Source organism: Squalius cephalus (genome assembly GCF_949319135.1).
Source record: "Squalius cephalus genome assembly, chromosome: 5".
Classification (NCBI taxonomy): Eukaryota; Metazoa; Chordata; class Actinopteri; order Cypriniformes; family Leuciscidae; genus Squalius; species Squalius cephalus.
This window is the reverse complement of record NC_137126.1, coordinates 42,952,258-42,979,542: the sequence shown is the minus strand read 5'-3', so window position 1 is coordinate 42,979,542 and position 27,285 is coordinate 42,952,258. Positions and strand designations below refer to the sequence as shown.

Below are 27,285 nucleotides of genomic sequence, written 5' to 3'. Positions count from 1 at the left end.
GAGAATACTGATAGACTGTGTAAGATGAGTCAATAAAGACTTTATTGTCGGTGGAAATTAGCCAAATTTAATTTCAACAGAACATTGATGACTGTTTTTTTATCAGGCATATATGAAGGTCAAACAAAAAGAATGCATTGTCAAAGGTTGTAAATGACTGCCATAAAGTTTTGGGTGTAAATATTTCCTGGGTTATCAGATTTGTTTATTATGCAGGTGATAAAGAAATTGCATCACACCATACTGTATCTGACACATCTCACACACCTTCATGATGCATTTCAGACCCTCCTCTCAGGATTTTTGTATGGGTCCCTTTAGCCAAGACAAATAGATTTAAATTTTGTTTACCATGTGCCATTCATTTTCTTAATTTAAATATGAAGAGGTCATTTTTAAATTTTGTTTTCCTAATGTGCTATTAATGTTGTGTATTTTTCTGTCTTGCATGTGGTTGTAAAAAACAACAAAAAAATAAAACTCCCATGCAGAACAAATTGCCCCTAAGGGCAGGGGACCACAAAGTTTTACAATACAATAAATTACAATAAACTGATTTCGGACAGACTTCTAAAGCAGCGTGATGGTTGAATTATCGACTACAAAATAGAGAACGCTTTGGTGATAACTATGCAAACATTTAATTACAATAGAAATTTCTCACTAGAAATTACATCAAAAATGGAAAACATTGGTCAAAGCATTTACTCACAATCTGACCACCAACCACAACTTTCAGATGCCATCTTTGTTTTTTGTTTTTTTGCTCAACTGTCGCACAGGAACTGGAACGCACAGGATTGTGGGATATCAAAGGCAGCTAAAGATACAGCTGCCTTCAAAAATCGTTCAGATGAAGAAATAACAAGAGACCAAGTGTGAGAAGTGAAGCTAACATTGGATTTGTATGTTTCTTGATGCCTTCATGCCTTAGAATGTATCCTCAGAAGGCAGAATTTTTCAGCTTTCGGACACAGTCTATATATTTCAGCATGTTTTATTTATGTATTGCATTTTTGAAGACCTAACCAGGTGTGTGTAGGTTTAAACACTGAAAATGCAAGAAGCATAAACCGGGACAGATGCAATATGATGCACTGGAGAATAACATGACAAAAATATCTGCTTGAGTAAAATTCATAATTTAGCTTGCTGGTTACTGACATTTGAAAACTTATAATGCACTTCCAATGTCTCCTCTCCAGTCACTTATCTGCTCTGCTTGAGGAGATCAGGGACAATTAGAAAATATTTGACATTGTAAGAAACCTGAAAAATTCTATTTTAATTCTGTTGTACTATTAGCATAGCAAATTATATTTTGACATACATGAGAAAAACCCTGATGAATGATGCAATATGATTTCAAAATGCTCCAAACTAAAAAAAAACATCTTGTGTGAAAATCTGACCTTTTTTTTTTTATAAAGGATCTCACATGGTTTATGTCATATAGATAACTAAATACAATTAGTCACCTCTACGTAGAGGTCTAAATGAAAACGTATTATATTATTGTTTTGTAATAGAACAGCCTCAAACGGATAAAGCCATACGGCAACATGTTTTGACAGCCGATTTGACATGTATAACGAATCATCAAATCATATGAATCATTAAAACTGACGAACCAATAGTCGGTATCCAAATATTTGAACAAACCAATGGGAAATGAGATGGGCGTGTCCCCGTAAAATTCAAGCGACTGTTTGGGAGATTGTGGTGGACGTTGGTTTAGCAACCCTGTGTCTGTGTGCTAATTGACTCGTTTATTAAGTTAAAAACAAATACGAAGTTTATTTTGATGAAATATTTTAATGTGGATGATCGGATAAAGCAATGGAAACAGTGACGGAGGGAGACGTATCTAAACTATCTAAGATAGGTAACGTTAAAGCGCTCTCCTATAAGCTAACACCAGGCTAGTCCTATGCATCATGTACGCTGTTGGATATTTATTGTTCCTATCGATTCACATTTGTTTAGTTTTATACCGCTAAATTATAGTTAGTTATGTCAAGAATATAATTTGGAAGACCATCTAACATTGATGTGAAAACCAATGAGCTGATGTTCAAAACACTGCAGTACGAAAGCGATGTGTGTATTATGTGTATGTGCGCGCGTGAGTGAAAGAGGCACAGCTTATGCCTTATAAGGGGACTACATGTAATTACTTGTGGTGTCACCTGATCTTAACAGCTTTATAAAGATATAAAATAGTCTTAATACCTCATACCTCCTGTATTTGATCAGGTTAACATTTCCAACATTAGTCCTTCTTGCTTGCCTTTACTTGTTTGTTAAAACAGTCATGCAGATAAACGTCATTCAAATAAAAGGTGGAAAGTACTGATATTTCCTCATATAAGCTGCAACCACAATAATTATAAAAGGATTAGCAAAATGCGGTTTAAAATAGTTGGAGTTAGGGTTAGGTGTCAATTACGCCATAACCTCCTTATTAGGACATTCCAATGGTTCATGAAGAAATTAAATAATGTCTCTCACTTCTAAAATGACAAAAGTTATATTATCTGTGTCTGGCATCACCCTAAATGTTTTGTATTTTTTCAATAATGACCAGCTGACAACATTGTCCTTATCAAATAAACATATTTGATATGAAATGGACATGAAATATTGATTTGATTTATATCATTATTTGATTAATAATATACAAGACACAATATATATGGAAGACGCAAAACTAGCACATCTATAAAATTGATTAAATGCAGGCAGGTAAGTTAAATGGATTTCCCTTTCATTTACAGAGCAACGCAAACTGAAATTGGCAGAATATCTGGTGGCAAAAGGAAGACTGAAAGCACCTAATCCAAAGTAGGTGGTCTTAAAGGATCTTTCCGTCTGTAACAATTGTTGAATTTATACATACCTCCATAGTATGTTGTGTTTATGTTCTGAATAAACACTTTTTTGTTGTTGTTTTTTTTTACTCAAAGACCATATCTCAAGGACAATCCTGTTACAAAGAAACATGCTGAAAATAATCAAAAGGACAAACTTGTAAGTTAAAATTACATTTCTTGAAATTTTGCACTTTTCTATGTTGAAAGTGTAGACTGATGAATTAATGTCTCTTTATTTCTCTCAGAGAGGTGATGCAAAGGAGAATTGTGGCATCAATGGCACAAATGTAAAAGAAGTGAAGAGAGTGAAGAAATTGGCAGAGGTTAATAAAAACACATCCACAAAAAAAGGACTCAGCCTCCATTCACTAGCCAAAGCCCCAGCACAGTTGTCCAGTAATTCCCGTAATACTCACCAGGCTGGCTTTCATGTCTTAAAGACTCGGAACAATAGCACTGCTTCTCTTAAAAATCCAAGGGAACCACACAAAGCTGAGGAAACTGCTGCAGCAAATAGGACTCGTCAACAAAGCCTTCAAAATGGACAACACAAAGCCCATCAAGCACAGCCAGCTTCCCATGCTTCAAATACAACTCAAAAGTCAAGAAAACCAAGTCTTGTTTCAGTCTGTTGCCCTTCAAAGTCTGGATATGGCATCTCTGCTCACAGACGCACAGATCAAACTTACTGTACCAAGACGGAGCTTCAGTCAACAAGGTCTTCGGCTAAGAAGTTAGCAGAAACAACCGTCAAAACAACCTCAACTGCCAATTTGAAGAGTCAAAGACCAATGAGCACAACTGGGACAAAAATTCAGACAAACAATGTTTCTAAAACCCAGGCAAAACTAGCACAGCAACCCAGACGTCAAAGTGCTGTACCCAAGTTTGGGATTCACAACAGCAGTTCTCAGAGCAGTAAACCCATGAGCCGAAAATCGAATTCGGCGACAAACCGATTTGACGTGAACCAGAAAAAGGATATTTCATGCATTGTCACAAAAGTTGATGCCACAAAAACGAAATCGCATTGCTCTGTTACAAACAGAGTAACAAGAGCGAGTGTCTCTACTTTATCTAAACCTGCAAATAGTGAAGGATCAGCTATCATCAAAAATAAACAGAATATTACTGTTAAACCAACTAGTGCCACTGCTTCGACCAAACTCCTCGGTCGAAACACCAAGAGTTGTGTATTGCCACAGACAAGCACTGCGCCCCAAGAGCTTGAGCGGCCCACCAAGAGATCCAGCCAGGCCAAGCCTGCAGTGCAATTTCAGACCCCTAAATCCAGTTTCTGTCCCAGTACTCAAGGTGTCCGAACAGCCCCGGTAGATGGAAGGAAGAAGCCGACTGCTGCTCAGGAGCAGAGACTGTAAGTTTACTTAAGTTTAACTAACTGTAGCATTATTATTCTGAGAAACGTGTATGTGAACTTATCATGTTTCCTAAATATCGGCAAAGTTCTGCATGAAAGGGAATATTTGAAAAACCAAAATATAGGGGCAGTTTAAAGCTTCTGTGTGTGTTTGGAACGACATGAGGGTGAGTAAATGATAAAGAGTTTTCTTTTTTGGGTGAACGATCCCTGTAGGAAAATAAGTATAGTTTTTGTGTTTTTTTGTGTATGGGTCAAACCCTAACAGAAGTGTTGTCTGTGCAGGTGTAAGCTCCAGGAGTGGCGGGAATCGAGGGGCATCACATATAAACGTCCTCCCATGCCTGTCCGGCTGGTGAGGAGGAAGACGGTCTCTGCTATTCCTCAGCCATACTGGGCTTCTATCGAGAAAGAAGATGAAGTTCATAACATTGTCTTTGCTGTGGACCGGTCACTAGATGACTGCATTAAATTATTACAGCAGGTATTATTATAATAATATGAGTTTCTACTTTTAAAAAAATGTGATGCGCATTATAAGGGGTGATGCAACAAAGCATTTTTTTCCATGGAAATCTGAATTGCTGTGCGAACCAGCCAGCAGTGAATTCTGACTGGTACAAAATCACGCTCCACATAGTTGATATACATCAAAAATGTTCTGGCTAATTGACTGTGTCTATCTGCATTTTTGCTTTTGGCCAGACAAATAGCCAGGTTAAGACATGGACAAAAAAAAGATAAAGATATCTTTTTAAAAGATAAAAAGCTCTTTTTATTTATTTTTTACTTGAAGCAAATGTTGTTTTTACCCTTTCAACAGAATGCTTCACAAACATGTTAAAAAATCACAAACAAATTCTTATAGGGGGAGAATGCCCCAGACCCCCTACAGGGATTTAAAGGTGCATTGTGTAATATTTAGGAGGATCTGTTGACAGAAATGCAATATCATATACATAACTATTAGGGGTGTAACGGTACGCAAAAATCACGGTTCGGTATGTACCTCGGTTTTAAAGTCACGGTTCGGTTCATTTTCGGTACAGTAAGGGAAAGAAATGCAAACATTAAACTGCAGGTTGTTTATTACTATAAACTTTTTTTAACAATTTGTTTACACTTTTTTAAACACTTTTTAATAAAATATATATAAAATAAAAAAAGAATAAGAAATAAAATACTGCTGCAAAGTTCTCCACTAAATAAAATACTCTCAGTCTCAAACCAATATCACATAATAAAATATAATGAAAAATATAAATAAATAACTATGATTACAGTGCAGCATTACCAATCCCAGCTTGTAGGCCTGCTCATATTTAAATATATATATATATATATAACTTTTCCAAAGTGTAAAGGGTGGCTCTTCAAGCTCCGGCTTGTCCATACTGTCTGGGCTTGTCTGCATTGGCCATGACGCTAGCTAGCGAGAGGCTGGGCTAAAGCGTGCCGTGTATGTTGTTGTACAGCGCGCGGTGTGTGTTTTTTTTTTTTTCTTTCTCCCGCTCTGCAGTCGATTTCATTGGTTTAGGTTACAGTGACGACGGGTAAAACTTTAGAATCAGCTGCAGGGCAGGATTTGCGCTGAACGCGGAGACTTCCGCCACTTAATATGTTCGTGTGGAAACACGAAAATGTACCTATGTTCTGCACACAAAATATTGCATTCGGTCATTCGGTGCACACGTGCACCGTACCGAAAGCCCTGTACCGAAACGGTCCGGTACGGATACACGTACCGTTACACCCCTAATAACTATGTTTTCAGTGGTGTGCAAAGACCTTACATAATGAACTGTTAAGTTTTTATTACCTTAGAATGAGCCATTTCTATCTACATACACCGCGTGTCCCCTTACATTGAAATAGCCATTTTGCGCCGACATACTTCTACAGTAGCCCTAAACGGACAAGTGCGTTTCGTCACTATGTTGTTCTTCGTGCAAAGAAGCTAGCTAAAGTCAGCAAATAAAACACTGACACAATGATGAAGTAACAATAATATTCGCAATAACATGTAGTTTTACTGAATAATTAATTAAACCTAATTTCTTAATTTATCTTTGTAAAGAAACCTCATTGCTTAACTGGCTACTCTCTGCTGTCTCAGACAATGGCATCTTTTCCTGTCGGCCACCATAACTTCTGTTGGTTGTAATTCGCAACCTCACCACTAGATGCCGCTAAAAATTACACTGCGCCTTTAATTTGTAAACGTCACCTTTTGTGAGTTTGCAGATCTGAACACTACAAAGATTAATACAATAAAAGGGCTTACTTCCATTAACAAACTTAGGGTTACTCACACAGAAGTTAGCACACAGTATACCTTCCTTTGTGTTCACTTGAATACTGAGAACAGTCTCTCACAGAGGGAAAGCCTCAGGGGCCGTTTACACAACACTGTTTTCAACTAAAAATGGAAAACTTTTTTTCTGTTTTGGCTGTTCATTTACACGACAACAACGTTTTGGAGGCCTGAAAATGCAAACGTTTGAAAACAGGATTCAAAGTGCAAGTTTTTGAAAATGACATCGTTATCGTCTCTGTGTAAACTACAAAAACTGAATTTGTGAAAACGGGGGCACACATAGTTTTTCTTTGCAAAGGGACATCGCCATCTACTGGCCTGGCAGCATAATACAGCTTATAGTCTCTTTGGACAGATGTCCTTCAAATAAGAATTATGCGGTCATGGTGATAAAAAAGCATTCAGTGATATTATCATTTTCCCCTTTAAAAGTAATAATAGAAAATTATTATTTTATTTTTAGATTACTTTTACTAACAGTTTTTAAAAAAAAATTAAATATTATTATTATTATTAATGTGATTTCTTAATCTTAAAATTCAAACCTCACAATGACTCTTTTTACTTTCTTTTTATTTTATTTTATTTTTTTATCATGACCACAGAGTTTTGGAGAAGCACTGCCATATTGTAACCCTCAAAAGTGCTGAATAATAACCGTTTAGACGAGGAATGACTGGATCTAGTTGTAATTAATGAACGGTGAACATGTTTAACTTTCAATTCCACCATTGTCAGATGGCCCAACTGCAATGTTTACATTACCACGGAAAAAAAGCACTTTTCAACATTAAAACCTTTTAGACCAAAGGCCCTTTCACGCAGCAATTCAGGTAAATTACCGTAAAATTACCTAAATGACTACAGGTAATTACACAACTATGCTGTTCACACAAGCAACGCCGTTCTGGCTTTTTACCGTTAAGGGACCATTCGTACATCTGCACCAAAATACCACTCTTACCGGTAATCTTCATTCTGCGTTCACTCACGGCATAATACTGGATTTACTGGTAATGTTAGAACTTCCCGTAAAGTAGTTTGTAAATTGCCAGAACCGATTTACCGGTATATTTGAAAAGGACTGTTCACACATGATCGGGTCATTTACAGCTAGTTTAGATGTAAAGATTGTATGTGTGATAGGGTTTAAAGTGTAATTCTTTTAGACAAGCCTTGTCATGCCAACATTTGACTGCATATACAGTTTCCCTTATCATAATGTTTCCTTGTCCTGTTTTGTTTGAACAGATCTCATGTGTTTGCCATTTACTGGCATAAATTGGCCATGATGTTTTCCATTCTTGTCCGACAGTCTCACTGCTCTGAATTTATGGTCTTCTTGAGCTTTTCTTGAGCTATGCAGTACAAGTTGCATTGCACTCCTCTATTTACGTGGAACATTTTTTATGAATATGAGTCTGATTAGATGATGCTTTCTTTTAAGTGCTCACAAGCATATTGAGAACTGATCCAATGCTCTTTGTGTGATATCTGACAGGGTTTCCCGGTGGAAAAGGTCAGAGATGTGCTGTCTCGGGTGCCAATGGCACAGAAGTTTGCTAAATACTGGATCTGCCAGGCCAGACTAATGGAAAGAGAAGGAAATCTGGAGGTCCTGCCCATGTTCCAGGAGGCCATCCGTGAAGTGAGAGAGGTCAGTCTCTCTTTATCTCTCAAACATGCGATGGTATATTGATGGTACTTTCTTTTGCTTGTTGCTTTTTTTGTTTTAGTCTGATAATGTGAGAAGCCTCTGAAGAGTTGAAAAGAAAAATAGACATAGTAGGGATGCTCATAATTAACTGTTTAATCGTTAACCGACAGTAAGAATTTTGACAGGTTAACACTAGCCCCGTTTACATGCACACTTTTTAGCTATTCTGATTGAGATCGTTCTGATTGACGGATTCCGGTTGACTGTTTACATGGGATGTTATCTAAACCGATCAGGTGTTTACATGTGCTGACGCTTCCAATCGAAATCATTTTGTGACATGCGCACACACAGCTTGTCTGCCGGATCTGGAAGCTCATTATTTCCCACGTTTTCAATCCTGTCAAGATGGTGCATCACTTAATCGTCACGTTAGTTGTACGTTAGGCATTAACCGCGTTTCCAATGTCAGGCCAGTGCGAGGCTGCGAGCCAGGGCTTTAAACGGGCCTTGCCAGGCTAATTGCCTCGGGCCAGTAACGTTCGGACCGTGCCCAAAATCTGCTGCGTTTCCACTGTCGGGCCAGAAGCTCCACAGCGCTTCACTAAAACACGCCCGTAACACGCCTCTCTGGAACAACGTCACACCATCATTTCACCAATAAAATGGAAGTTTTATCAGAAAACTAATCAGAAAGAAATCACTGGAAACAGCGTGATCGCAAAACAAGAGCGACCGTTTGCTGGCATTTTTGTTGTTTAATTGAATATTTAAAACCCAAGAATAGATGTTTTACCACAGGTTTACAATAAAAAGCGATACATTGATCATAATGAATTAATTTGTGTCAAAATTGCACACTAGTCACACAGAAATAAAGTGGTTTACCGTTTATGACGTTTGTGAACGTTCACAAAAGAAAGAGGACACACAATTATTCAGTCTCTGTTTATTTGGTAGCCTACCGGACATTTACATCACATTTAGAAAGAATTATAATTTCTACAAATATGCCACCAGAAATTTGACCTGAGGAGCTTTAGCACTCCCAGAAGGATACAGTTAGAGGATAGTCCAGTATAAAGAGATAAAATAAAAACAGGATTAAGATAACTTATGATTTGTCTGATTTCTTCAAGCGTTCATAGGCCTATTTACCATGTTTACTATGGTAATGGTTAGCGCGCATAGTTTTTTGCATCGGGTATAAATATTCCTACCTTATACGGTGATCAGAATCCACAACGGATCACAAACAGAAGGCGTAATGTTAGCTGACAGAATTATCTGGCGCAAAACCAGGCATGCGCAGAAAGACGTAGCCTACACTCAAAGTAATCGGATCAGCTCGTTTACATGGTGTAATCTTTCGTTTGATCGGTTCATGAAAAGGTTTATTCCACCCCCTTCAATCCGACTGAAATTTCAATCGGTTTGAGCATTTTTATTCCGATTGAGGTGTTGACATGGAGCATTTTCATTCTGATTGGACTTTTAAACTGGTTATAATCGGAATACAATGCTACATGTAAACGGGGCTAGTGTCGGTTAAACAGTTTAAAAAGTATTATTTTCAAGATTGTTTTGAAAACGCTTGCTGCATGGTTTAAAAAAATATGCTATACATATAAAATTGGGTTTTTGAGAGAAAATAAACAGTTTGCAAATAAGTTGTATTTTATTATTGCATTGATGTAAAATGTGAAATGTTTACAAACTTCACAATAAATCCTTTTGATTTTAACAGTATTCAGAACAGAACAGGAATGAAAAATAAAAGTAACTATATAAATGCCAAAGCAAATTAATTTAAAGCAGAACTGACACAGAAATGGGCGCAAGGCTCACAGCTAGTCTGGAATAAAAAATTTTCAATGAGAGACGGTAGCGGTAACTCTAGTGTACTTTGGATGGGTGCGGGCAGCCAACATCCTTTGATAACAGCATTTCATACCTGAACTTGAAATGAACAAAACTTTCTGTGCTTTTTCTCTGTTCACAGAAGCACTGTAGGTGCGTGATGTGATGATGTCTGAATCCTAATGTTTTTTTTTTGTTACCTTATTGGGTCACAGACACTTATTCATTCTAATTTAATTTAATTCTAGTTTAACATAATCTTGTCGGTTAATGGTAAAAATGATCGGTTAACGATCTTCAGTTGTCGTTTAGGGGGGAAATGACGAAATTAACATTGAGCCAGCCATTGTTTTGTTAGTATTTTTGAAATGAGCTAATTCCAGTTACGCTTGTGCATGAGTAACAGACTTGATTTCACTTAATGTGATTTTTCTCAACAGCCGGTGAATATCTGTGGTTTTTGAGTCAGTCATCATTTTGTTAGTATTTTGAAATGAGCTAACTCCAGTTACGCATGTGCATGAGTAACAGACTTGATTTCACTTAATGTGATTTTTCTCAACAGCCAGTGGATGAACTACGATCTGTGGTTTTTGAGATCCTTAAAAAGAGTCAGATTCAAGGTAAAGTGGGAGGATGAGTAATCCATATTTCTGTCATACAGTCACTTACAGTACATGTTTTTGCTATCACTTGGGTTTGGATTAGGTGTGGATTATTAGTGTACACTATGGGTTAAAAGTTTAAAATAAATTAATTTCATAATTATGGAAATAACTAATATGTTCATGTTTTTAAAAGAAGCCTCATGCTCACCAAGGTTGTTTTTCTTTCATAAAAAACAGTGTTTTGTGAAATATTATTACAAATTAAAATATATATTAAAATATGTTTTAAATTGTAATTGATTCCTTGTGATGGCAAAGCTGAATTTTCAGATTCATTACTCCAGTCTTCAGTGTCATATGATACTTCAGAAATAATTTACATTTACATTTATTCATTTAGCAAATGCTTTTATTCAGAGCGACATACAGTTGAGGTATACAAGAAACAATTAATCTTAAGAAGGCAATAAATGCAAGAAGTGGCAATAATACAAGCCGGAAGCTCGTTATTTTAGTCGATAAAGTTTTAAATATGGATATTTTTCTTACACAAACGCATCGCTTCACTTCAGAAGGCCTTTATTAACCCCCAGAGCCATGTGGAGTGCTTTTATCATGGATGGATGCGCTTTGATGGACTTCAAAACAGAAACAGCCATTCACTGCCATTATAAAGCTTGTAAGAGCAAGGACAGTTTTTAATATAACTCAGATTGTATTTGTCTGAAAAAAGAATGTTATATACACCTAGGATGGCTTGAGGGTGAGTAAATCATGGGGTAATTTTCACTTGAACTATCGCTTTAAGGAATAGTGAGACTGTAGAGGAGATTCTTTTTCTTTCATTCGTTAAATTATGATTTGGTGCTCAAACATTTCTTATTATTATCAATGTTGAAAAAAGTTAAACTGTGAATTGAGCAGTTTAGTACAACCTTTCTGACAAGACACGATCGCTTTATATGATGAACATTTAATTTTAGGCTTTTATTCACAAACATTGATCAGCGAACATGAACAGAAGCTCAACCAAACCTGCCTGACGCACAAGAACAAACCTCACTAGTTCTTGCTGAAGCTCAAACGTGCTGCGTAACACGAGAATGAACATCATTGGTTTTCGCACGTCAAGTGAACATGCTTGAGCTTCTGTTTACCACAACTGATGTGTGCGCTGATGAATGTTTATATGTGAATAAAAGACTAAATTAAATCTGTTCGTCATATAAAGTGATCGTGTCTCTTTAGAAAATTTGTCTAAACCGCTCAATTCATATGGATTAGTTTTACAATTTCTTTATGAACTTTTTGAAGTGTCAAAGTGGTAGTTGAGTAGCTATCAATGAAGGGACAGAAAGCTCTTTGATTTTATTAAAAATATCTTAATTTGTGTTCCGAAGATGAACGAAAGTCTTGCGGGTTTGGAACGACATGAGGGTGAGGAAATGACAGAATTTTCAGTTTTTTGGTGAACTAACCCTTTAATATTTTTGTGTAAAACGTGAAACACAACCATTCAAAAGTATGGGGGTAGAAGAAAGAAATTATTCAGCAAGAATGGATTCCATTGATACAAAGTGTCAGTAAAGTAATTTATAATGTTACAAAAGATTTCAAATAAATCTATTCATCAAAAAATCCTGGAAAAACAATTATTATTAACTGAGCTCTGATAATAACTAAGAACCAAATCAGCATATTATAATGATTTCTGATGGGTCATGTGACACTGAAGACTGGAGTAATGATGCTGAGCATAAGAGACTTCTTGGTGGACAGCCTTGGTGAGCATAAGAGACTTCTTTCAACAACAACAAAAAAAAAGTATAAAAAAAAATACAAATAATTATTCCTAAATTTTGACCAGTAGTGTACTTGTGATCAGTCCCTTTCAAGTTCACACAGGTCCTATTATTAACCTACTTTAACTATGGACATGTCACAAACAGAAATTATATGTGCATATATATTTTATTTATTTTTTCATTTTGAACAGTGTATCTAATTTTTTATCTTTGAAAGTAACTTAAAAGGTGTGTCTGTGCTATCCTTTTAAATACCACTCAGTTTGATGTTTTATCTACTTTATCTACCTAAAATTTATGCATTTTTATATGTGGTTTAAGTGTCCAAATAGTTTATAGAATCCTCCACATTAATATTGTTTATTCTAAAATTTCAAGCACATTATATGTGGACATGTTGTTTCAAAATAATGGATTTGGCTATTCCAGTCATAACTGTGAGGACAAATATTAATGCTACACTATACAATAAAGTTCTATTGAATTCTTTCAACCCGGCATGACAATTCATAGTTTTCCATCACATGACTGGTACCGAGACCTGGAGGGCAAAACATCCATAGAACTGCAGCACAGGACTGTAAATTGTCCATCTGTTTCAAGCATTTTGATCACCTCTCTAAAAGAAGAAAAACAAAAAAAATGGGAACAATCTGCAAGTTATGGGCACTTGCAATCACTATGTGAAAAATGTTTAATGTTGCGTACAGTGTTTTTAGTACCTTTAGTGATGATGCATACTATATAGAAGTAAGAATATGAGCCCAGAATATTAATAAAACAAATCTCACCATGTTTTAAATCATTCAGGTATGTCTCCGATGCCAAAAGAGCCTGAATCGATAGAGACTAGGATGCATGACGAACAGGAAGCCAGTGACGTCATGTGTACTCCAAAACCTGTAGGGGCCCTCATATGTGGAATGAGGGGAGACTCGTCTGTCGTCAAATATAAAATTACAGCCACCCCAGGGTACGACACTCACACACTCCAACTTGAATTTGAATAACCTTGATCTCATGTGCCACTGTTGCCTAAATATTCTTTGGAATAAGTAGCATAATGTTAGGACTGTTATAGATGTAAAATTCTTTGCTGTAAGTTTCTTTTTTGTATTTAAAAAAAATAATGGTAACACTTTACAGTAAGGTTCATTAGTTAACTACTTTAGTTAACATGAACTAAGAATGAACAATACTACTTAAGCATTTATTAATCTTAGTTAAAGGTCCCGTTCTTCGTGATCCCATGTTTCAAACTTCAGTTAGTGTGTAATGTTGTTGTTAGAGTATAAATAATATCTGTAAAATTATAAAGCTCAAAGTTCAATGCCAAGCGAGATATTTTATTTAACAGAAGTCGCCTACAGTGAACGGCCGGTTTGGACTACATCCCTCTACTTCCTGCTTTAATGACGTCACTAGAACAGTTTTTTGACTAACCTCCGCCCACAGGAATACACAAAAAAGGGGGCCGTGGTCTTGTTGCGCTCCCACGGAGAAGAGGAAGAGTTGTGTTTGTAGAGTGTGTTTGTCGCCATGTCGTCGAGACGCTGTTATTTTCATCCCAGAGTCCAATCACCTTTGTTTGGCCTTCCCAGGGACGCTGTACTTAGAGATCAATGGTTACAATTTATGCGCATGCATCTCCACGTTATGGTAAGAGGCGTGACCTTTCCGGGCAACGTGCGCTAAGCTGCTGTCGAGTCACAACACAGGAACCGCTGGCACAATCAGAACTCGTTACGTATTTCTGAAGGAGGGACTTCATAGAACAAGGAAGTCATCAGCCCGTTCTTAGGACAGTGAAAACAGCGGTATACAGATATAGTCAGGTTCATTATATTCAGATTTTAACCTTTGTGGGAATTTTTTGGGGATTTGCTAAACTATACATTTTTGGAAAGGTTATTGTATAAGAAGTCAGAAAATCAATGTTTGCATTTGCTCAGATGTCTATATGGCGGCCATATTGAAGTAAAAAAAATGGCCGCCGTAAAATTGTAATATCTCGACTTCCGAATAAACTGGAATGTTGATTTTTACTTCTAAACTCACACTGTAAGGGTCAAGGAATCCAATGGTGCTAGTTACACTTTACCATATTGACCCTTCGATGCATGAGTAGGAAAAAAATGAGTAGGAATATGTGGTTGTTTTCTTGCAATATCTTTGTAATGAAAAGTTATCATTTCATATTCCAGCTGTTCTTCAAAAAAAGATTTTTTTATATCACTCATTAAAACATTTAATATTTATTTTGGGAATTACAAAGACATGCACATTGCAAACCTACTAGAAAGGATGCTGAGAGTGATCCACACACAAAGTAGTTCCTGTTGAAAGATTTTATTTTGCAGTGATGTTTCGAGCCAAATTAGCGTAGATACCATTCTTCTTATGATGTAACGAGTACATCAGGATTTATGGGAAGTGTTCCCGGTTCCGGCTGACCTAATCTATGCAGCCTAACATTGAATTATAGAAGTCTGTAATGTATTATGTGTATACTAGGTCAAAGAGATGTGTTTTTAGTCTAGCTTTGAACTGACAGAGTGTGTCTGCTTCCCGGACAATGTTAGGAAGACTGTTCCAAAGTTTTGGTGCTAAATAGGAAAAGGATCAACTTATTTTGATATTCTAGGTATTATCAACTGACCGGAGTTTTAAGATCGCAATAGACGTGAAGGACTATAATGCGTTAAGAGCTTGCTCGAGTACTGCGGAGCTAAACCATTTAGTGCTTTGTAAGTAATCAGCAATATTTTAAAATGTATGCGATGTTTAATAGGGAGCCAATGCAGTGTTGACAGAACTGGGCTAATATGGTCATATTTCCTGGTTCTAGTAAGAACTCAAACTGCGGCATTTTGGTCCAGCTATAGTTTGCTTAAGTGTGCAGGGCAACCACCCAGTAGAGCATTACAATAATCTAGCCTTGATGTCATGAACGCATTAACTAATTGTTCCGCATTTGTCAATGAGAGTATATGATGTAATTTAGATATATTTTTAAGATATATTTAAGAAGGGGTATGTCAAGCTGAGGAGTCCATTAACTGGAAGCAGTGCATTTTCTGCCAGTCTGATGATAAAAAGAAAGGAGTCCTGGTCTAACGCCCTAGATTAGAGTGCTATGGTCTCATTCTTCAGGTAGTTCAAGAGAGGGCCAGTTTGAATGATGGGAACTATGTTCAAGTACAAAGGTGACTGCAAAACTGCACACCAGAAACAGTGCACAGAGAATGCAGTCTGGCATCGCTCCTGTCCCTCAAGTGCAACTAATAAGGTTGAAATACAACGTGCAAGAGACCACAATGCACATGCTTTAGCTACAGGACACTACACTGCCAAAAAGCGTGGACAGAAAAGAAGAAGCACAGAAACAGCTGAGCCAGACCCCTCAACATCTGGTTCTTCATTGCCATTCACATGATCCCATACAAATCCACTGGATAAGTGATGGCATCTCTTCTGCAAACATAGGGCAGAAAGTGACTAGCTCCCTCCAACACTTGGAGCTCTGAAGCAACACATCTTGAGAGTCCATGCCCAAACAAGAGTATGGGCACAGGCAGCCATTGCTCTGCAGGATCCACAGCTGGATCCTCTGCAAAACGGATACTTCAAACACTCGGATGGCATGCTCAAACCAGTGACCACAGAGGTCCTCCCAGCCCCAAAGGCCATCCTTGAGTTGGTTCAATGCAAGTGTAAATCTAACTGCTCTTCTGGGAGGTGCTCCTGCAGAACTAAGGACTTAGCCTGTACTGACATGTGTCAGTGCAGCAGCCAGTGCCAGAACGATGACACTTCCCAAGCCGTGATTTATGAAAGCGATGATGATTATGAGAAACTGTCTAATTATAAAGGTTGCTTAATCATATGTCGATAGTTCCCGAACATCCATGTTTTACATTAGCTAATTTTAAACTCTTCAATAAAAGGAACTCTGAGTTATCTGACCAACTGCTTGTGATGTTTAGTCTTTTTACCCATATTGTGGATGTATTTCAGTGGGATGATAAAAAACATGTTTTTTGAGGAACATGGAATATTAAATGCAAACAATTTTTCATTACAATGATATTGCAAGAAAACAACCACACCGGGTCATTTCTGACCCACTTATGCATCTATGGGTTAATGTGGCAAAGTCTTGTAGCTTTGTAACTATAACCATTGGATTCCCTGACCCTGAAAATGTGGGTTGAGCAGTTAAAATCAACATTCCAGTTTATTCAGAAGCCGAGATATTACAAATTAAAGTTTTACGGCGGCTATTTTTTAAAATTCAATATGGCCGCCACATAGACATCTGGGCAAATGCAGACATTGATTTTCTGACTCCTTACACAATAACCTTTCCAAAAATGTATAGTTTAGCAAATCCCCAAAAAATTCCCACAAAAATATATAGTGAACCTGCACGCGAAACATGAACACGTTATATTGCACACTGTAAACACAATCAAAGCTTCAAAAACACACGAAAAACGGGACCTTTAATATGAATTTCAACATTTACTTATACATTATTAAAAAACAGGTTGTATTTGTTAACATTAGTTAATGCACTGTGAACTAACATTAATAAAGAGTAATAAATACTGTAACAAATGTATTGCTCATTGTTAGTTCGTGTTAGTTAATACATTAACTAATGTTAGCTAATGAACCTTATTGTTAAGTGTTACCAAAATAATAATAAATTGAAATATTTTGAATCATATATTTACTTCTTTATAGTACCAGTAAAACTTTGAATACAACTCCTCATTCTTTATTAATACAATTTTCCACATTTAAAATAATTGTAATAATCAACATAACATTGTACAAACCATGAAATTATATTTTTACAAGATAACAGCTTATATTTGTCAAAAAAAAAAAAAAACTAACATTTAAACATGAGCCTTAATATGATTAGACTGTGATGTTTATATATGCTGTTTTTTGTCTGTAAAATAAAACTCCACATCAACATGATAACAGCATGGATTAAAGAATTAATATTGCTTCATCAAAATGAGAATCGATTACATTTGGGAAAACAGGAAATGAACACATTTCCCAAAAGTCCAGCTCCGAAAAGTAGACCAGGATGATTGTCTGTTCTTTTTCCTGCAATAAATGAAGTTATGTCTAATTACTTTGTATTTTCTTGCACAATTTAAGGGGGAAAATGAGTCAGCAGGGAGCAGAATCAGGACATGTTGACGGTCACGAAATCCGTTTCTTTACCCCAGTGCGGCGTTCAGTGCGGATTGAGAAATCTGCTCTGCGCTATCCAACAGCCTTGCAGGAACATGACCCCTGTGTGACCTCTCTTTGTGACCTTGCAGGTGAGAGTAAGGAAGAGGTCGAAGGTTACACACAACCCCAGAGCTCTCCTGTGTATGTGTACCGGGAGAATGAAGCACTGAGGGACCATGTTCAAGTTAAACTTGTTTATCCAGAGGAGGTTGAAACATTATAAAGTTTGTTCAAATGCAGTGACCTTCATTTCCCACCTGGAAGCCAAGAATGTTTTTGTTTTAATTCTGTTTTTACTATTTGTTTGTAAAATGTCTTTTGTACTATGATGCACATTTAGACAGGCTCATATACTACTAAACTTATTTTTGCTAGGTTTTAGCCAGACCTTGAGCTTTGACTCTCTCTTTATACTGGTTAGATGTTACCTAATTGGATTATATCTTTGTTGCTATGATGAATTTCAACATTAAGCATTGCTGTATGAAAAAAAAATACATTGTCTATATTCTTTCTGCAAAAGATTCAACAGAAAAGTCAATATTATTTAGTTAATCAGAGATTTAAGTCAAACCTATCCTTATAACTTAAGTTATAATTTATGGATCAGCCTCAATCTCTTATGCATGTCTGAGCAATAGCACACATGATTTTTTTTTTAAGTGTAAGAAATTGGATTTTACATGATAAATAAACCATATTTAAGTCCCTGCCTGATGCTATAATTTTGTTCCATGAAGCTGCAGAATTATAGATGAGATGGATGGATGGATGGCTATTGGTGTTCTACAATCTGAGCAAACAAAATCTCTAGTGTTTTTCTTTTTCTTCTATTAAATCTTGAAATGTAGATGTTTGCTGTTGATTGGCTGAACACTTTGTGAGGTTTTTAGGTTAGTACATTGAAGTTCATGTGCTACTGAGTATTTGCTTTTCTTGGTTCAGTTAAAGGTCAGTCAATACAAGTAGTGGCTTTAGATAAGAGTATAATGTCTGTTGTTACTGAGGGAACTATTGCATATGTTCACAGGACAATGTCCAGTAATCTGAGGGTATATTTCAACCAAAAAAAAAGAAATAAAAATCTTTCATCATTTACATCTCATTTAAAAAAAAAAACTGTTGACAGCAAGTCGTCACCTTTATTTATATAGCGCTTTTTACAATGCAGATTGTATCAAAGCAGCTTCACAGTGATAACATCAAAATAATACAACAAAGTTTGTTTCTAGAAGAAAATTGCATCATCGTCCACCTTGCAGATCAGTAATATTGTTGAATATTACATGTCCCCAACTAAACAAGCCAAAAGCCAAGGCAACAGTGGCAAGGAACCAAAACTCCATCAGGTGACAGAATGGAGAAAAAAAACCTTGGGAGAACCCAGGCTCAGTCGGGGACCAGTTCTCCTCTGGCCGACGAGCGAACAGTGTATGATTATGATCCAGGCAGCATTACAGGTCAGAAGTCAGATTGGATCAGAACATTCAGAATATTATCCAGTTCCTTCTGGTTGGAAGTTGGAGTCTTCACGCCGGTATGGAGACGACTTTGTTGAGGATCAGTGCCGATGGCTGTCGTGTCGATGAGGCCTCCACAGGCCTATGAGACTGGCACTTCAGGGATGCGTCGTGGATGGGTCCAGGCGCAGGTCCACCATCTGATCCGGATACGTCCCGGATCTGGCTGACTTCAGTAAACCTTGGAATAAACAGAAAGATGTAGCGTCTGGACCAATCAGACACACACAAATTATTCATTTATTTAATGAATAATCCAGCAAACTCAACTCTCCCAACAAATGCCTGTGAAACTTCCCCCAAAAACTAACATCCCAAATGAAGCTAACACACTGCCAGAACGCGGTGTCTTGTTACAGGACACACAGAGACTGATAAGAGGATTTTACGATCCAAAAGAGTGTCCAGGAAGCTGCGACTCTTACTTAATTCTCACTGAGAAGGAGAAATAAACCCTGTTAATTCTATGTATTCTATATATAACCATTTGAGAAATGTGTAAACGTATCTAATTTTCCGATCTCATGATTTTCCTTTAATGTGGTTGTCTTTTGTATTCTTGTAAACTCTATTGGGTTCATATTTCAGACTTTGGATAATATGGTTAACCAAATCAAATGTGTGGCATTTTTGGTATCTATAAACTCCAATCTTCATCTCCGTTTTGTTCATTTACATTACATTTTGCTTACTTTGTGACGCATTAATATTATAAGCATCTTAAAGATTCTTGTGTTAAACATCCAATCAAATTGCATGTTCAAAGGGACAATGGGTTGTAAAATTTCCCTCCAAAGGGAAATCTTCTCATTGGCTCACACACCTCCAGAGGTTGTGCCATCTTCACGCTTTAAAGTCACTGATCAGCTCTTAGCTCTCGCTTATTCCCTTTCTGAAATGCTGACGTGAAGATGATGCTGAACTAGAAGTTTCTAAGGACCCACCAAGTTTGTGCCAGGCTGCGGCCTTGTCTTTCCATTCACCAAAGATACTCTGACTACCACTGGTTCTCTTTCATCAAGACCACGTCAGCAAAGATCAACTGGAGCCTCAACAAATTGCATCAGGACAGTTTAAATTAAAATGGGCGAGACATGCAAGTATCAAACTTAGTCTCATTATTTGATACATTAAGTATCCTTACCCCTTTAAAGAAGGGCGTGTTAGAACTAAACTGATGATTTGCTCAAGGCTGTTGATCTTCTGAATTTCAAACACTGCTATAACTTCTTGCTTCTGCTTCAGCTCTCTTTCCCTTGGTAAACTGTATGCATGTATGTGTGTGTATGTTAGAGTAGTTTAAGTGTTTAGACTAGTTAATAAAATCTTGTTCATGTCACATGTAAAGTTGTCCGTGTCTCAAGCTCATAACTGGAGTCACTAATCATTTAAGATTTTTGTCTACTTGCTCTTAGTAGTACTGTAAATTAAGAAAGACATTTCCCATGCCCCGGAAATGTACATTTCTTAGAGTTAATAAACAATTAATCCTGAGTGTTCACGAGACAAACAGGTTAATTGATTGTAATATTAATTTACGACAGTAAGTTAATTATACTAACTGATCCAAATATTCATAATCAATTATAACCAGTTATTATTGATTATTAATATTTCATAGAGCTAATTTGCTACAAAGACTAACATAAGCGTAGATGCCATCCTTCTTATGATGTAACGAGTACATCAGGTGTTATAGGAAGTGTCCCCGGTTCCGGCTGAACTAATCTATGCAGCCTAATAATCATTTAACTGATTTGAATAATACAAATGTATAATGTTCTATATGAATGGCAGGTAAATGAGATGCATTTTTAGTCTAGATTTAAACTGAGTGTGTCTGCTTCCCGGACAATGTTAGGAAGACTGTCCCAAAGTTTATGTGCTAAATAGGAGAAGGATCTACCGCCTGCAGTTGATTTTGATATTCTTGTATTATCAACTGGCCAGAATTTTGAGATCGCAGTAGACGTGAAGGACTATAATGCGTTAAGAGCTCAAGTACTGGGAAAATAAACCATTTAGTGCTTTGTAAGTAGTCAGCAATATTTTAAAATGTATACGATGTTTAATAGGGAGCCAATGCAATGTTGACAGAACCAACTGGACTTGGCGTACAGACGGTGCAGGGCAACCACCCATAATAGCATTACAATAGCCTTGAGGTCATGCATGAATCACTGTTCCGCAATCATTGAAAACATGTCGTAATTTAGATATTTTTACAGGTGCTAGAAACGTGAACGTGAACTTCGATGAGACATCTCTTCATTTACTGCTACAAACTGATAATCAGATAAGTATGATTTCAACCATGCCAGTGCAATACCACAAATGCCAACATAATTTTAAAGTCTATTCAAAAGAATGTTGTGGTTGATGGTATCAAATGCAGCACTAAGAGAGATACAACCACGATCAGATGATAAGAGCAAATCATTTGTAACTCTTTCACGAGTTCACACTTACAATTTTAATGCGTATTTGGCGTGCTGTCTGGGGGGAGGGCTCCGAGCTCGGAGTTCGGCCCGAACCCAGAGTACTCCCCCCGTATGTAAGTGTTTAGGACTAGAAGCGTGGAGAAGGGGTGGTGGGGGGCTGCTGCAAAACTGTCAGTGGGTTGAGGTGAGACTGCTGAGTGTATACCTCTTACCATTGATTGCTGACGTGCTCCTCCCGAACTTTGTTAATAAAACGTCATAATGAGAGCAGTCTCAGTACTATAGGACGGTCTAAATCCTGACTGAAAATCCTCGCAGATATAATTTCTTTCTAAAAAGGAACATAGTTGTGAGGATACCGCCTTTTCTATTAATTTTGACAGAAAAGGTCGATTCGAGATTGGCCTGTAATTGACTAATTCTCTAAAATCAAGTTGCGTTTTTTTAATAAGAGGTTTAATAATAGCCAGCTTAAAGGTTTTCGGTACATATCCTAATGACAAAGATGAATTAATGATATTAAGAAGAGGATCTATGACCTCTGGAAGCATCTCTTTCAGTAGCTTAGTCTAACATAAACGTTGTTGATTTAGATGATTTAACGAGTTTAGACAATTCTTTATCTCCTATAGCAAAGAATTAATTAAATTGTTCCTCAGGGAGACTACAATGCACTGCCTGATGCGATAGTATACGGTTGCATAGTTATAATTATGACCGCCGCTAGCATAGCTAGCGAAAGCGGTCATATAGGGATTGTCAAAGTTTTTTTTTTTTTTTTTTTTCGTCATCTACTGAATATTTCGTCAACGATACCAGGGACACCGAAACACCGAGGAACATGAAATTTCGTGGGCATGTAGCCCCACTAGACTTTTACGGAAAAATTTCGTTTGGTCTCCGGGGGCCACTCCCCCCCCCCGCGCTGGGCCCCCCCAAACCCAAAAAATGCAGTTTTTCCTAAATAACTACCTGAACCGTGGCACCGAGGATGAAGAAATTTTTATGGTATGTTGGTCTTAAGGGCCCACATCAACCTAGCCCTTAATCACCCCTATCTTCAGTTGAGATGTTCAGAACTGCACCATATTTCATGTGTATGATTAACTTGACATCCTCTGGGGGTATGCTAAGTTTCGTAGAATTTCATCCATGGGGGGGGGGTATAAAATAAATTCATTTATGTGCACATTTAGTGACTGTACACTCATCGGCCTGTAGATGGTGCTGTTGAGCGAAGGGTTGCTGGTTTAGGATGATACTGTCACACACACACACATGCAGGAATACAAACAAACGCAAGCATGCACACACACTGACATCCACACGCACAGACACACACACACAAACACACACGCGCGCACACACATGTACGCACGCATACATACACGCACAGAGACACACACACACACAGACACACACATACACAAACACACACACATACACACACACAGACAGACATGCACATACTACTACTTTTTTTAGGTATCAGCCATATACCCGATTTACCAATACCCAATGTGTTATGCTTGGGCAGTATACTAATGAGGTGGGTGGGACATGTTTCATGCCATGTTAGATCACATCCTGAGAGTCTACGCTTTCAGAAAATATATAGTTTATATAGTTGAATCAGTTTTCTCTTCATGGTACAGACCAAAATGTATTATGTGTACACTTTCTTCACCTAAATCCATAAAATCCCATTAATTTCAATGGGACATTTACTTAAGTGTTCTACTAGGTACAGTGGGAATGAGTTTAATTTTGTTAACATTGTTTTTTTTAAACTCTGGGACCAGGGCTACAAGATAAAACCACTTTTTTGGGGAAAAAATGTTTTTTATTTCAGTAAAACACAACAAACCCATGCCAAAGTCAGATAACTGACTTTTACCACCAACAGGTACCTCAACCGTTTGGTAGAGGTTTGTAGAAATTGAATGGGAGGGTCCTTTGAAAAAAAAATCACAGATTTTTCATACTTAGTATGTATAAGTATAAGTATATATACTATTTTGATCCCGTGAGGGAAATTTGGTCTCTGCATTTATCCCAATCCGTGAATTAGTAAAACACACTCAGCACACAGTGAACACACAGTGAGGTGAAGCACACACTAATCTCGGCGCAGTGAGCTGCCTGCAACAACAGCGGCGCTCGGGGAGCAGTGAGGGGTTAGGTGCCTTGCTCAAGGGCAAGTCGCTTTTTACTGGTCGGGGTTCGAACCGGCAACCCTTTGATTACAAATTTGAAGTGCCACGGCCACGGCCTACTAGAGCAAGATAAAACAAACAAAAAAAATTTTCATCACTTTATCATGGTGTGCATGTGAAAGGGTTAATGATTGTGCACCCATCGGCCTGTATATGGTGGTGTTGAGTGAAGATTGGGTGATAGAGTTGATGTTGAAATGTCTTTTCTGCTGAGATAAACACACACATTCATGGACATACAACCCCCTCTTGTAATGTTGCAACATGTTAACATTCACACAGTTATAAACTGGAACATATACATATGCAGGCACACACACATTCACACAGTTATAACTGTACATACTCATGGCCCCCTTTCAGGTCTCATACATATAATGTTTTGTCTCAAACAGACGAATGATGATGTCATTTTGTTTATTAACTGTTGATTAAACCTTACTTTGTTAATATTATTTATTTGTTCTTCCCTTTTATTATACAACAGTTTCAGCATTATGGATGTGACAGTTGGACTTATATACAATGCCTTAAACATAGATAAAATTAGTATCAGTGAATTAATTTACACAACTTTTAATGTAACCTCTGTCCTCTGATTCTTGAAAAATCCTCACATTTCATATAATATTTTACATCCTATGAATACATTTTATCAGCGTTATGGACATAACATGAAATACACACACTTTACAAGTATCCTACAAACTCTGTGAATTATTAAACAAACTGCCGATGTAGCATGAAAAAGACTTGCTTGAACACAATAAGTGTGTTTTTGAAACTCATTTTTGTAATACATTATGTAGGGAAAACCACTGTTATGGATGTGACGTTTTCACATTATGGATGTTAAGTGTCTAAACTAATGACTTTTGATATAAAACTTAAATAGTAATGGCAAATAATTACAAAACTCTAAATTATCCATGATCCACAGGAATACTCCAGACAGTCTTTTAAAATATACAACTTATATACATAAACACGCAATACAGCCAAATTGCTCCACGTCATATATTTTTGTGGAAAGCCAGTGCAGGCCTGAGCGGCGGTCATATTTTGTACCGCCATGCGGTACATCTAGTTTTCTCTCTAATATTATTAAACTTGTAAGTAAAGAAGTTAAAGTCATTACTGCTGTGCTGTTTGGAAACGTCTGGGCTTGTTAATTTAGCCACCGTTTCGAATAAATACCTAGAGTTGTGTTTGTTTTCTTCTAAAAGTGTTGAAAAATAAGCAGATCTAGCAGTTTTTAAGTACGCAATCGTGCTCTCTTTCCACGAAATGCGCAAAACTTCTAAGTTTGTTTTCTTCCAGCTACGCTTGGCTAAATTAAGTAGATTAAATAATGATCTGAGATGTCATCGCTCTGCTGCAGAATTTCAACGGCATCAACATTGATTCCATGTGATAATATTAGATCTAGAGTATGATTACGATGATGAGTAGATCCTGACACATGTTGTCTAACTCCAATAGAGTTCAGAATGTCTTTAAATGCAAATCCCAATGCGTCTTTTTCGTAATCTACTTGTATATTAAAATCACCAACAATTAGGACTTTATCTGCAGCCAGTACTAACCCTGATAGAAAATCAGCAAATTCTTTGATAAAGACTGTATGGTGCCCTGGTGTCCTGGTGGCCATACAGTAGCCAGCACAAATCTCAGACAGGATTTATCACTTACACTAGAACATTACAGAAAGCACCATCACTTCAAAAAAATTATATGTGAAACTAGACTTCTGAGTAATACTGAAGATATTGCTATAAATTACAGCAACACCTCCACCTTTTCCTTTTAAACGAGCCTCGTGTTTATAGCAGTAATATTGTGGGGTTGACTCATTTAAAGTAATGTAATTGTCTGGTTTTACCCAAGTTTCTGTCAAACACAGCACATCTAGGTTATGGGCTGTAATCATATCATTAACAAAGTGCTTTTGAAGAAAGGGATTGAATATTCAGCAACCCGAGCTTTATCATTTGTTCATCTGCATTATATTTGTTTTTTATTTGTTGAACATCAATCAAATTTATACCCTTAAATGGGTTTGGGAGTTTTTTGTATTTCATAGTTCGGGGAACAGACACAGTCTCTATGTGATGATATCTAGATGAAAGAGTCTCTATGTGATGTGATTTATCTGACCTCAGTGACGTGAGACAGCAGAAGTCAGGATACTTAGTAGTATTACAGTTTTTCTCGATTGCTTAAACACTATAACCAGGCTTTTGAACTAAAATTTCAAAACCATAATGCCATTTATCAAAAAGCACACCCATATACCTAACCTTTAAACACTATTCCCTGTTTTGACACGCAAGTCAGATTTGTTGAACTGTCACTGCAAAACTCTAAACACAAATCCCTTCATTTCTCATTGCCTACACCATGTTGTCATGTATAAAGCACTAGCATTCAATATTGTTCACTCAAGTCAGCACAGCTTCAGCTCAGTTAGCACACAATTACCCAAGTTGAAACATAATTGGCCCCATCTTGCACCCAGCGCAATTGACTTTGTACACCGAAGCATGTCTCTTTCCTATTTTGCACCCAAGCACAGCGGACTTTTCCCTTCACAGACGCATGCCGGTAAACTAGGGAATAAACTTGCGCTCCCGGGGGCGGTTCAGCGAAAAGAGGAGGAGGTTTAGAATTGTTTTCTAAACCTGCTATTTTGCAGGTTTAGAAAACAATTCCGCCACTGACCAGGAAAAACCTAGTCTAAAGTCAGTGACGCGTTGCGCATGTTATTCCTAGGCTATGCTATTTTAAGGGCGCATGCTTGGCCATAATCAATGTAGCGTGTGCACAACGTGCATACACTTTGATTCTCTCATCTACACTACTGAATTTTGGGGTGGTATGTGGATATAGAATGCGGCACAAGGAATTCTTAAATATTTAATCTAATAAAACATCTATGTAGTGTTTTTAAAAACACTGTAAAACAAAGGTATGTAGACATCTTTCTATCAGAGACCTTCACAATCTATGGTGTAAAACAAAATACAGTGCATCAGTGTACACCGATTTACCGGCAAATTACTTTTAGCACTTTTGTTTGAAGAAAAAACGGGTTAATCTTACTAAGTGCGGTGTTTTATGACTACTGAAGGTGTCACATCCTTTGAGCATTACATCCTTTGATGTTTCACACCTATAGAGCAACATCCTGAATTAGCTATTTAAATAAGATTTAGGATAGTAATTAAATAAATAAAAAATACATTCTACAACTCTAGTGTTACAATGGCTACTCCAAAAACTCCTGAAACATCTAGTGATGTGTGTAACATCGACAAGAAGAAGGTGTATGTTAATACTACTCACATTAGA

General features: G+C 37.1%; 1 protein-coding gene across 1 annotated transcript; it reads left to right on the top strand.

Annotated features, from left to right (window-relative positions):
- The first annotated feature begins 1,703 nt into the window (after positions 1-1,703).
- On the top strand, positions 1,704-18,605 carry ckap2l (cytoskeleton associated protein 2-like). Its single transcript, XM_079871807.1, has 9 exons — positions 1,704-1,885; positions 2,778-2,844; positions 2,967-3,030; positions 3,119-4,248; positions 4,537-4,735; positions 8,070-8,225; positions 10,651-10,708; positions 13,309-13,471; positions 17,680-18,605. The coding sequence occupies exons 1-9, from the start codon at positions 1,840-1,842 to the stop codon at positions 17,978-17,980; spliced, it is 2,184 nt and encodes a 727-aa protein (XP_079727933.1). The 5' UTR covers positions 1,704-1,839; the 3' UTR covers positions 17,981-18,605.
- Positions 18,606-27,285: the final 8,680 nt, after the last annotated feature.

Coding starts and splice junctions, on each gene's coding strand:
- ckap2l (XM_079871807.1), top strand. CDS start 1,840: ATGGAAACAGTGACGGAGGGAGACGTATCTAAACTATCTAAGATAG. Junction 1,886..2,777: donor ATCTAAACTATCTAAGATAG/GTAACGTTAAAG, acceptor TTTCATTTACAG/AGCAACGCAAACTGAAATTG. Junction 8,226..10,650: donor CCATCCGTGAAGTGAGAGAG/GTCAGTCTCTCT, acceptor TTTTCTCAACAG/CCAGTGGATGAACTACGATC.